The sequence below is a fragment of the Dasypus novemcinctus genome, chromosome 20 (assembly GCF_030445035.2).
Source record: "Dasypus novemcinctus isolate mDasNov1 chromosome 20, mDasNov1.1.hap2, whole genome shotgun sequence".
Taxonomy (NCBI): domain Eukaryota; kingdom Metazoa; phylum Chordata; class Mammalia; order Cingulata; family Dasypodidae; genus Dasypus; species Dasypus novemcinctus.
Genome location: NC_080692.1, coordinates 18,577,552 through 18,589,597, shown reverse-complemented (window position 1 = coordinate 18,589,597; position 12,046 = coordinate 18,577,552). Strand labels below are relative to the sequence as shown.

General features: G+C 52.0%; 1 protein-coding gene across 1 annotated transcript in view; it reads right to left on the bottom strand.

Moving 5' to 3' along the window:
- The window catches only part of CACNA2D4 (calcium voltage-gated channel auxiliary subunit alpha2delta 4), a 113,609-nt gene that overhangs the window by 54,010 nt on the left and 47,553 nt on the right, over window positions 1-12,046 (bottom strand). Inside the window, exons 25-27 of the mRNA XM_071210048.1 lie at window positions 7,476-7,571; window positions 4,984-5,111; window positions 489-569 (exon numbers count right to left, since the gene is read on the bottom strand). Of these exons, the coding sequence (XP_071066149.1) occupies window positions 489-569; window positions 4,984-5,111; window positions 7,476-7,571 (305 nt within the window). The remainder of the gene's footprint in view (window positions 1-488; window positions 570-4,983; window positions 5,112-7,475; window positions 7,572-12,046) is intronic.

Genomic DNA, 12,046 nt, shown 5'->3' with positions numbered 1-12,046 from the left:
AAAATGATTTTTCTGCCTCAGTTTCCACATCTGCAAGAAGTCCTGGCATCATTGGTCACCTTGCAGATTAGATGCGAAAGCAGGTGGGAAGCTCCCGGCACGCACTGAGCACACACCCAAGCTCTGACTGTGGATTTGGGTCACCAGCCTGGTTCTCGGGGGGATACCAGTGCCCCAAGCAATAGAAAAGGGAAGTAACATGCAGAGGGTGGGAAGGAAGTCTCCATCCTGTGTGACCTTCAGCAGATCTCTTAACCTCTCTGGGCTTCATTTGGCCCACCTTAAGAATGTTGTCAAGCTAAGGTTTCATAAGCAAAATGACCCAGGAAGATTGCACCCCACCTCACCCCTACAATGCCCTTGGGACAGCTTTCAGCGGAGGACTGAGCCCTGCAGATCGTTCCAGGGTTCTCGGCTATGACCCCGTGCCTTGTTCCCGACACTGCCTCAAGCCTTCCCGGCCTCAGCGGCAGGAGGGCAGCTCCTACCTGCTGCCACGGCTGTCTTCTCGTCCACCGTCACGGCCACAGCGGTGCTCGCCGTTACCACCGCCGGCTGGCCCAGACTTTCTGGGGAGACAAAAATCACCGTCACTTTTGTGGCACCTGGGGAAGAGTGGTTGGGTAGGCTAAGCCACGTCTCTGTTTTGGAACAGATGACAGGTATAAGTACCAGACCTTCCTGCATCACGGGTGAGAGCGTTTGGGGAAGTTGCTGTGATAGACCCGCCATCATCCCCCACCAGGCTTTGAATCCGAACGTGTGACGCCACCTACCTTTCTGTGCAGGTCCGAATTTGCCAGATAAATAGAACACTATAGCACAACCAGTGTCACCAGGACACTGAGTTTGCAGTGCTGCAGGGCAGCCCATCAGCATGTCTGTAGACCTGCCTGCTTTTTTTTTTTTTAGATTTATTTTATTTATTTCTCTCCCCTTCCTCCCCTACCCCATTGTCTGCTCTCTGTTCTTCTGTGTCTGCTTGCATTCTTGGCGGCACCAGGAATCTGTGTCTCTTTTTGTTGCATCACCTTGCTGTGTCAACTCTCCTTGTGTGTGGTGCTACTCTCGGACTAGCTGTGCTTTCTTTGTGTGGGGCGGCTCTCCTTGCGGGGTGCACTCCTTGTATGGGGGGGCACCCCTACGCAGGGGGCATCCCTGCATGGCATGGCACTCATTGCACGCATCAGCACTGTGTGTGGGCCAGCTCACCACATGGGCCAGGAGGCCCTGGGTTTGAACCCTGGACCTCCTGTTTGGTAGGCAGATGCTCTATCAGTTGAGCCACATACACTTCCCCCAAACCTGCCTGCTTGCTGCTGCCATTTCAGCTCTAGGCAGGGCAGCTTAGGGATCCTACAGTGACCTCCCTCTCCACACCTGTCTTACCCAGGAGACACTTCGCTTTGAGTGGTGCTCTGGAAGGACGCACAGGCTGTGTTCCAGGACATGGTGGTGGGTGGTCCTGGGTTGCCCTTTTTCAAGAGGCATGAGTCATAGGTGACACTGACAATCCTGCTCAGGGAGCTGCTACGGCTTCATCTGGAAGGTTCAGAAGCTCACAGAAGGCTGGATGGCACCTGACTCACCCAAGGCCCTCCAGGAGTCCTGACTGGTGATGTGGCCGACCCCCACCCACACAGCCCTGCCCCCCCAGGCTTTCTGCTTGCTTTGCGGCTGGCTGCTGCTCTCCCAGGATGCTCCGCCAGCCGCCTGAAGGCTAAGAGACTCGTCGCGGGTTTCCTTTCCCATTTCTGTTAGAACAATCATATGGTCAGTAAGTGCAGAATTTAGGTGAGGTTCAGCACTGGGTCACCACGGAACCTCTCTGGCTCTGAGCATGTACACTAGTATATGCCCTTGGACTTCTTCTTTTTTTTAAAAAAGATTTATTTATTAATTTATTTCTCTCCCCCCCGCCAGTTGTCTGTTCTCTGTGTCTATTTGTTGCGTGTTCTTTGTCCGCTTCTGTTGTCAGTGGCACAGGAATCTGTGTTTCTTTTTGTTGCATCATCTTGTTGTGTGTGTGCGGCACCCTTCCTGGGCAGGCTGCACTTTCTCTCGCGCTGGGTGGCTCTCCTTAGGGGGCTCACTCCTTGCGCGTGGGGCTCCCCTACACGGGGACAGCCCTGTGTGGCAGGGCACTCCTTGCGCGCATCAGCACTGCGCATGGGCCAGCTGCACACAGGTCAAGGAGGCCCGGGGTTTGAACCGCGGACCTCCCATATGGTAGGCGGACGCCCTAACCACTGGGCCAAGTCCACCGCCAGCCCTTGGCCTTCTTAATTCCCATCAGCCTGTGGCCCTGGACCAGCGTTTCTAAGTCCTCTTGTCTACAGGTCAAATTCCATTCCTAAAAATCCCAAGGGCCACATTTTTATCATGTGATATCATTTTTGTTAGAATATCTTGTATCGCAAATGTTGCACGGAACGCACAGGCCGTGGGAAGGTTTTAGTGTGGAGCCTGTCATTGCACCAGTGTCCATGGCAGGGGGACTTAACTGCTGGTTAACAGTACTTGCTATTAAATATTGCTCAGAGAACCCATCACACCTTGCTGTAAAATCTAAAGGTGCACTCTGATTCTAGGAACTTACGTTATGTAAAGCTGTTCTTGGTTCTAGGAATTTACCATGACGGAAGCAGTGAGGGGCCACCATTGAGAAAGAAGTCGGCTTCCTCGTCTTGCTTCTAGATGCAAGCATCTACAAGAGGCTGGTGTGGCTGACCCCGGGCCCTGCACCTGCTTTCTGGGACAGACTTGCTGAGTGGACTGCAGCCAGCGCAGGCGTGTGGGAAACGCCCAGGTGAGGCTGTGGCGGCCCCCATGACGCACTCTCTGGGGACGTGGGGGCGTTTCAGGGCCAGAGCCTCGTAGATGGCAGCTCCCTCCCAAGCACCTGGGAGGATGAGCAGGCTGTCGAGTGCCGCAGGGCTGTGCCCCAGGAAGAGGGGAAGCCACCGGCCTCGCCCCCCCCCCCCCACCCCCCTGCCCCAGCCTTGGGAGGCCCCGCTGTGTGCCGGCAGGTTTCCCAAGCGCTGACGGCAAAGGACAGGTCCGTGTGGGCAGCGCTCAGCCCGCGGGCCCCGGGCAAAGGACAATTGTGCACCCTGCACCCAGCCCCTCCCCTTCTTCCCTCCTCTTCCTCAGTGCCCGCCCCCCATCAAAATGAAATCATTGCTCTTTTCTTTCCTTTGGGGTGGACGGGAGTGTGCAGAGGTGTCCCCGTGTCTCTAAGCATGAGCTAAGCAAGCCAGCAGGGGGGGTGGTGAAAGGGAGGCCCCTCCTGCCTCCCCACCTGACAGTCCCCCGTTTTGGGTTGCCAGCTTCCCTCTCCTCTCCTCCTGGCTCGGTTCCCTGCCCACCCACCCTCCCACCTCTCCGCCACAAAAAGCTCCCCCAGCAGCCAGCGGGCACAGGCCTGGCGACAAAGTGGGCAGGAGGGGGCCCGCCACCAAGGGCCGGGGCTGGGGCCCAGGTCTTACCCCAGAAAACCTCCATAGGACCTGGCAGGGATCCCTTCGGGCTGTCAGGCAGGAAGCATGTCTCCTGGTTTGGGTGGGCTATGTGGGTTGAGGACCTTCACCTTGGCTGTGAAATCTCCCCAGGGGACTTTCATAGGGCGTGGAAACCCCGCCTCCTCCCCGCACCTCCTGCCCTGCACAGGGCAGCGCAGAGAATGTGCCCTGGGCTCTGTGGCAGCAGACCTGGGAGCTAAACCTGGCTCTGCGGCTTCCCAGCTGGTGGTTCTGGGGCAAGTCACGGAATCTCCCTGAGCCTCAGTTTCTCCCAGTGTAAACTGAGGGCTATTAACAGCTGCTAGGGCTGTGCAGATGAATGAGTTATATACAAGAGCATGTTTTGGAGAGCTTAATATTAATTCTTAGCACGCTGGGTGGAGGAGCAGGAGCAGGGTGGAGAGGGGGGCGGGAGCTGCGGGGGGCGCGGCTCCTCCTTGCTGTCTGCAGGGGTCTCATTCCAGGAGCCTTGAGCATGGCTTTAGTGGTGGGAGGGCACCTTGAAGAAGGAGTTCAACACTTCACTCAAGGTTGACTAAGAACTTTCTGCATGGCTCCACGCCTCTCCCTCCACCTCCTCCTCGTCTCTCCCCCGACTGAGATGCGGAAATTTCTAGATCCTCTGGATCCACGGTGCCAAGACTAGACCACCCCAGATGACCCCGGGAAAGAGCATCAAGCTCATGGAGCCCGGACGAGTCCCTCAGCCTGTCTCGGCCTCCGTCTCTTCGTGTGTAAATCGAAAGCGTGAGGTGAAATGGACGCGAAGGTTCCTTTTGGTTCTAGCTATTTTGTGATTTTCTTGGTGGTCTGTTAAAAGCCCTGCACTTCTTTGTCCTTTTTGGCCATTTTCCAGAGTGGGAGGCGGGTGCCATCCGGCTCTGAAAAGCTCCCTGGCCCTTGTGGGGATTTGCCTGGCGTGGCCCAGGGACGCCTGGCCCTGGCTGCCCTCTCCCACGCCCTCACCCACCGCCCACCCCACAACGCCCTCTCCCTGCCAGCCGTGAGTGCTCCCGCAGCTGAGAAGGCCTCTGGAGGAGACTGGGCTCAGGGGCAGAGCACGGGCTGCTGGGACGAGCCACGGCGGCTTTCAGCCTTGGCGAGAACGGCAGCCCCCTTGAAACAAAGCCTGTTACCTCATCCGGAGACGAGACACCCGAATCTTAGAGAGCAACTCCTCCCCTCTCCTCATATCTGGTACTCGGACTAAACTCCAGCTCTCTCGACAGGTGGGGTCAAACCTCTCCCCTTTCTGCCACCCTGAACCTGTAAATGCCAACTTCGCTGGCTTGGGAATAAAACGATCGGTCCTCTATTCAGGGCGCGGATGAGCCTTCTCAAGGGGCCCAAGTGTGTCAGGAGGAAGAGAGGCGGGGTCCCCGGAGGTCTGGGCCTTCTGCGCCGCCCCTCCTTCCTGCTTCCCACCCTGCCCCTGCCCCAGGAGCCCAGGTGTGTCCACTACCTGATGCCTCTGGAGAGCGGATACTGAAGACAAAGCTGCCGGCGGGCTGCTCGGCGGCCAGGCGGTACCACAGCGGGAAACGGTCCGCGGTGAACACGCTGGCCTCGTCCTCAGGAGTCAGGAACTTTCTGCGGGGCGGAAGCGCAGTACCTTCCCTCAGATCTGGGGGCCTGTGCGTCCCCTTTTCCCCCCTTCTCATACAAGGTCCACTTGGTCGAGCCAGGATGGCAATTTCCTTTCGTGCTTTTGCAGAGTTGCAGATAGTTTGAAAATATTAGCCCCTATGTGGGTACCACCCCAGAAAATGCTCTCCAGCAATCCCTGCCTTTTCCAGAATGAAAATAATGTTGCACCTGATGGCACATGAGTAGCTGGAAGAGGTAGAGGGTCTCTATTATGAGGGGATGGTTTCCACTTTTATGTAAACACTTGCCTGCAGGGTCGATCTCTTTTGGATATAGCCTGATTTCTTTTTGTCTGGTTCCTTGGCATGCCAGTGGAGGAAACTTTAGGCAACTCTCTCACTGCACTAACAGAGGGGCATAAAATCCCCCAAATGGTTACTTCAGAAAGCATTGCCTCCAGGTTCTAGAATGCATCGTCATGGACTTGCTTGCTTTTTTTGAGCAGCTCTACCTTTCTAATTATGGCTTAGGCTTGCCTGAACACACAGCAGCTGGCAGAAGGCAGCGCTGGGCCAGAGGCAGAGGAGGAGACAGGATCTGGGGGGTGGGGTTAAAAGAGTCCCTGTGGCTCATCCACCGGGTGGGGAGCTGAACTTGGTTCTAAGAGCCATTGGCTTCCACAGCCCATCAGCAGGTCTGCCTTGCTGCGCGGTCCCTGGGCCGCGATTCACGGCGTGGTGTGAGTGAGCGGAACGCACCCTCTGCAGGTGTGCACCCGTGCAGCTGCACACAGCAGCCGTGTGTCTGAGAGGCCCCGGTACTAGGCCAGCTCAGGAAGCTCTGTCTCAAGAGAGAGCTCCTGCCTCCAATCTTAGGAGCTCTTTGGGGAGGCTGCAGGGGAGCCCCGAGATCACTTTCACATACCCCCGCGCCCTCTCAGGTACGGTTTGCCCTGCCCAGGCTTTGCCTGGCAACGACGTGGACTTGACCATTTTCGGATCCGGGTGGAAGTTGAAGGCATGGGACAGAAAGGGGGCGAGGAAGTATGAGCGGGTGGTGAGCTGGAGGGGCGGCAGGCTTGGGGAGGAAAGCGCCCCCACACTGACTGGGATCTGAAGGTGGCCCCCCGGTCATTAGCCACATCTCCAACGGGGCTACAGGAAGGGTCAGTGCAGCAGCCTGCTCTGTTCCCACCCCTCTTGGTGTGGGGGGCGTGGAGAGGGGAGGAGGCGAGGATGGGGGGAGGCAGAGGGAAGAGAAACTTAATTTGTTTTCCTGGAATGCCTCAGCTTTGCTTCGCAAGTGGGGCTCTGTCGGGGTCCTGGAAGACTCTCAAGCATGGCGCTCCACGGCTGTGCGCGCGTGTTGAGTGAGAAGCGGCGAGTGGGTGGAAGGCAAGCACGGGGTGTCCACCCGCTCAGCAGCCCCTTGGCGGGCTTCCTCCAGGTGCCCGGGGGTCCCAGCCTCTGAGTCCCGGGGTTGGCAGAATGGCAGGTGGCGCTGCTTCTCCAGCACCTCCTCCGAGCTCCCACCTCCCTTCGCCATAGCCCCCCCCATGGCAAGGGTGCTCCAAGGCCACCTGGCTCCCCCAAAATCCGGGATGTGCTGAGAGCAGGGTTTCTCAACCTCGGCCCTCTTGATACTCTGGGCCAGACAAAGCCTCATGAGGGGGTTGCCCTGTGCGTGGGGGGCTATTTAGCAGCCTCCCTGGCCTCCACCCACTAGATGCCAGTAGTTTCTGCCCCAGTTGTGACCATCAATAATGTCTCCAGACATTGCCCGATGTCCCTTGGGGTGGGGGCGGGGGCAACACCCCCAGATGAAAACCACTGGCTTGGGGTCTTCTGTCTTTTGTCCAGCCCTCGCATCCCATCAGGTTAGAGTAAGAATCATGCCCCCCCTTGCCCCCGCCCCAGAGTTAGGGGGCGGGCCACTGGAAAGCTGCCCTGGGGACTGCTTCCCCACTGGACTGCAGGAGCAGCCCCTCCGCCTGGGGGTGGGGTAGGGAAGGGGGTCACCAAGTGGGGACCCAGAAGACTTCCTTTGTCATGGAGACTGACCCCAGAGGGGAAAACCACTTCCTTCTGTGGAGGTGGAGTCTCCCATCAACCCTCCCAACGTCAGGGTCCCTGCTGCTCTCTTCCCTGACTGAGCCGCCCCCCTCTTCTCCCGGGACACCTCCAGGGTGTGTGTAAGCCTGGGGGGGCAGGGTTAGTCTTAGTCTCCCAATCCATAAACCCCCACCCTCCCTGGGGGGCCCAGCACACTGGGGATAAGCCTCTCTTGGCCGCAGGAACACACCCGGGAACTTTGTCCTTCCCGGCCCTGAGGGGACCGCCACTCCCCCAGGCTGGTGGCAGGACTCACTTGTCGGAGACCTTCTCGGAACCCACGAACAAGCCGCTCCTGAGGAGGCCAGACCGGGTGCCCAGGAAGGCCATGTCCACCCCGTCCTCGGACGCACTGCGAGGCAGAGAAGGCAGTGAGACGTCAACACGGGAGGCCGGGGCGGGCCCGGGAGGGGCGCAGGGCGCGGGAAGAGCCTGAGGTTCTCCCGGCTCTGGGCTCAGTCGGGTCAGGGACCGCTTTCTAGGCAGGCTGGTGGCCTTGCTGCGATCCCTGCCCTTGCGGGGTGGACGGCTTCCCCGGCCTCTGCCTCTGCGTTGGCGGCTCCTGATTTGTTGGAGCCGGAGCACAGCGGAGTCCGGAGGGGAGATTTTGTCCTGGGGCCTAAGGAACAGTTACTTTTCATCACCAAGCATCTCACAGTCTTAAAGTCCTTCTCACACATTTCCCTTACTCCTGACAAATGGAAGGGTGTGGAGGGGGCACCCTACACCCAAGAGAAGTCCTGTGGGCTTCATAACCTCCACGATGGACTTGAAAAAAAAATCTGTTAGCTGGAATGCCGCTAATTTTTCTCCCAGTCCCAAAGCAATAGTGCTGTGATGGACGGCACGGGTGAGAGGCTGTCACGTCTATTTGACTCTTTAGTCTCTCTCTCTCTCTCTATAATATATATATATTTAAATGAAGTTTTATTGAGCTATATTTCACATACTACACAATTTACCCTTTTAGAGTCCACAGTTAATGGTTTTTAATATAGTCACAGAGTTATGCAATCATCACCACTATCAATTCTAGAGCATTTTCATTTCCTCCAAAAGAAACCTCATACCCATTAGCAATCATCTTTTGTCTCTTTTTGTCAGCTTCTTTCATTATACTATTATTTCTTTTAACTAGAGAAGGTGTAGGTTTATAGAAAAATCATGTAAAAAAACCCACAGCATTCCCATATATCCCCCTATTGTTGACACTTGGCAATACTGTGGTACCTCTGCTACAACTGATGAAAGAATATTAAGGGAAACGGACTTTGGCCCAGTGGTTAGGGCGTCCGTCTACCATATGGGAGGTCCGCGGTTCAAACCCCAGGCCTCCTCGACCCGTGTGGAGCTGGCCATGCGCAGTGCTGATGCGCGCAAGGAGTGCCGTGCCACGCAAGGGTGTCCCCCGCGTGGGGGAGCCCCACGCGCAAGGAGTGCGCCCGTGAGAAAAGCCGCCCAGCGTGAAAAGAAAGAGCAGCCTGCCCAGGAATGGCGCCGCCCACACTTCCCGTGCCGCTGACGACAACAGAAGCGGACAAAGAAACAAGACGCAGCAAATAGACACCAAGAACAGACAACCAGGGGAGGGGGGAAATTAAATAAATTAAAAAAAAAAAAAAAGAATATTAAAATAGTGTAACTATAGTGCACAATTTATATTAGGAGTACTTTTCCCCATATGCCACCCTATTATTAACACCTTGTATTGGTGTTGTATATTTGTTATAATTTATGAAAGAACATTCTTCTACTTGTACTATTGGTCCCAGCCAATTGTCCTCAATAGAGTTCACTGTGTTATATTGTCTCATGCTTTATCTTCTTTCATTCTAGTAACACACACAACCCAAAACTTCCCCATTCAACCACATTCACCAACAAAATTCAGTGCTTTCAATGACACACACAACAATGTGCCACCATTACCGCAACCCACTTCCAAACCTTTACAATCAACCTACATGGAAATTCTGTACTAATTAGGCATACAGCTCCCATTCTCCACCCTCAGTCTAGCCCCTGGGGACCTGTATTATAGATTCCAACTCTGTGAGTTTGCTTATTTTAATTAGTTGATGTCAAGGAGATCATAAAATATTTAGCCTTTTGGGTCTGGCTAATTTTACTCAGCATTACGTCCTCAAGGTTCATCCACGTCAGGCTTTGGTCCTTTTTGACAGCTGAATGGTACGCCTGTGCCTGCTTCTACCACCTTTTGTTCTCCATTCCTCAGTGGATGAACAGTGGGACTTGGTCTCCTTTAACCTGATCCCCGTTCTCTCTCCTCTCCCTCTCCCCTTCTCTTTTCCTTGCAATTTATTTGCTGAACAAACGAGGTCACTTTGAACATCTCACATTCTGGGTTCGGGGGACTTGAAGGCTGTGGTACCCCTCAAAATGGGCTTTTGTCCCCTGTATTTCCTGTGTCAATTGAGAAATAAGAAACCGACCTGTAAAGCAACAAAACCATTTATTTGGGGTCTCAGAACGGCAATCCGGGGAGCACAGATTCAGGTACCAACTTACATTGTGCCCCAAGCTGGGGCTGCCAGGCAAGGGTTCTCAAAAAGAAAAAGAGGAAGGAAAAAAAAAAAGATGTTGGTTAGGGCAAGGGTCTTAGAAATGGGTTAAGTTCTTTTCAGAAACTTTTGCCAGCTGCTCAGGTTTCGCTCATAAATGCCAGCTTTGGGGTTTGGAGGGGGTGGAGAGAGACCCTTCTGTTTGCACGGCTCTCTGACTCCATTCTAAGTTCTTAGCCTAAGTAATTTCACGTTGTTTTATTTCCTTTCTACCTGTAAATGGGCAGTCAGGTCTAGGGGCCTGATCAGCTCCAGGTTTGATTTGGGGGTAAAAACACGTCATAGGTGCTGAGTTCTTCACCCAGAGGTACATAAAACCTGATTGATTAGGGCTTGCAAAACAGGGATATTCTTTTATTTTCACCTGAAATTCATATATATATATATATATATATATATATATATATATACAGTTCTCTTCCTCAGTATTTGGTTATCCTGAGGTACAGTTTTGTACAAGAAAGAAAGGATGAATATTACTTTTGGTCGGTGAGAGCCTCTTCAAGTTGGCTCTGGGGTCCAGTTGACATAATCTCATTAGACTTTAGTTAACTTCTTGCTTCCTGCTCTGACAAGAGGTTCCAGGCTCATCTTGTATATTTCTTGCCCCTATCCTGGAAGCAGACATTTCTCCAAGGAGTCCTGGTTCATTTTAAGGGGGGCTAGCATTGAAAGACCCCAACCTGGGGCTGGCAGTGCCCATTGAGGCAGAATATCCTTTTGGTTTCTTTAGGAGAAAATATATCATGCATTCAATCTGATATTTCCAAGCCATTTTTAGCAGTATATCTGAACTTCTTTGGTTTTAAAATTTGCATTTCTTTTGCTAAAAATCATGGTTCCTAATGACATTAACATAATTCTTATTTATTCTGTCTATATAGTTTCAGATAACAGTTCCAATGTTATTTCCAGCAACATGATTACCAAACATATTTTAAGATCTTATTTACTTAAGTGTTTGCAGTTCTGTGTTTTAAAGTCCCTCGAAAGAATTTGCCTCTCTATGGTTATGTCGCAAACATGATACACAGCTAGGTATATTTGTTTTGTCTGCTTTCAGTTGTTTAGAAATTACTTAAAATCTAGTTTTATTTTATAGTTACATAAAGCATTTCAATGGTTCCAAAGTTAAGCATACAAAATAAGGTATATTCAGCAGTGTTTGTTTTCTGTCCTCCCTATCCCCCAATTTCTTCACTCTTCTTATAGGTAAGCTTTTTTTGTTGTTGGTTGCCATTCCGTTTAAAATGTATGTGTGTGCAATTATTTTAGATAAACAGTAGTGTATTATGCACCCTTTTCTGAGCCTCTCCGGCTCTTGCTGAAGATCATTCTACAGCAGCATGAAGGTATTCCTCAGTTTTACAGTCCCTAGTAAGTGAATCTCCCATAGTCTATTAACAAGTCCCCTTCTGATGGACATTTATGTTGTTTCCAATCTTTTACTGTTATACAGGGTGCTGCAATGCATAGCTCATACCTTTGGCTTTTCATCTTTTTGCCAGTGTATCAATGGGATAGGTTCCTAGAAGTGAGATTGCTGGGTCAAAGTGTAAATGCATTTGTAATTTGCTAGATATTATCAAATTCCCCTCCTCAAGGATTGAAACATCTGCATTGCCACGCACAATGACTGAGAGAGTGTCTGCTTTCCCCCAGTCTCTCCAACAGTGTATGCTGCCAAACATAGATGATTGAAAAATCTGATGTACTGTTAATTTGCGTTTCTTTTATTTTGAGTTGTGTTGAGCATTTTTCATATATTTAAGAACTATCATAACTCTTGACCACTTTTCCTATAGAGTGGTTGGTCTTTTGCTTCTTTATTTTAGAAGTTCTTTATCCATCATGAAAATACAGTATAGGGACAACATGTTTTTTAAGTTGTCAATAATTTCCCATTTGTCATTTCTCTTTTTACCTTCATCATGTTTCTATTTTTGCCATGCAAGCATTTTTTATGTTGACAAATTTATGTCATTCTCTTATTGCTTCTGAATTTTGAGTCATTGTTGGGAAAGGTATTCTGATTCCTAGATTTCGGTGCAACTTATTCAAGTTCTTTTCATAGTTAAGTGGTTTCATTTTTACATTGACATCTCTGAGTCATTTGGACTTTATCCAGGTGTTTGGTAGGAGAAAGGAATCTAATTTTATCATTCTCCAAGAGGCTTTCCAGGTATCCCCAGACCAATTATGTTGAAAAGTCTATCTGATTTGGCATGCTGCCTTTATCATATAC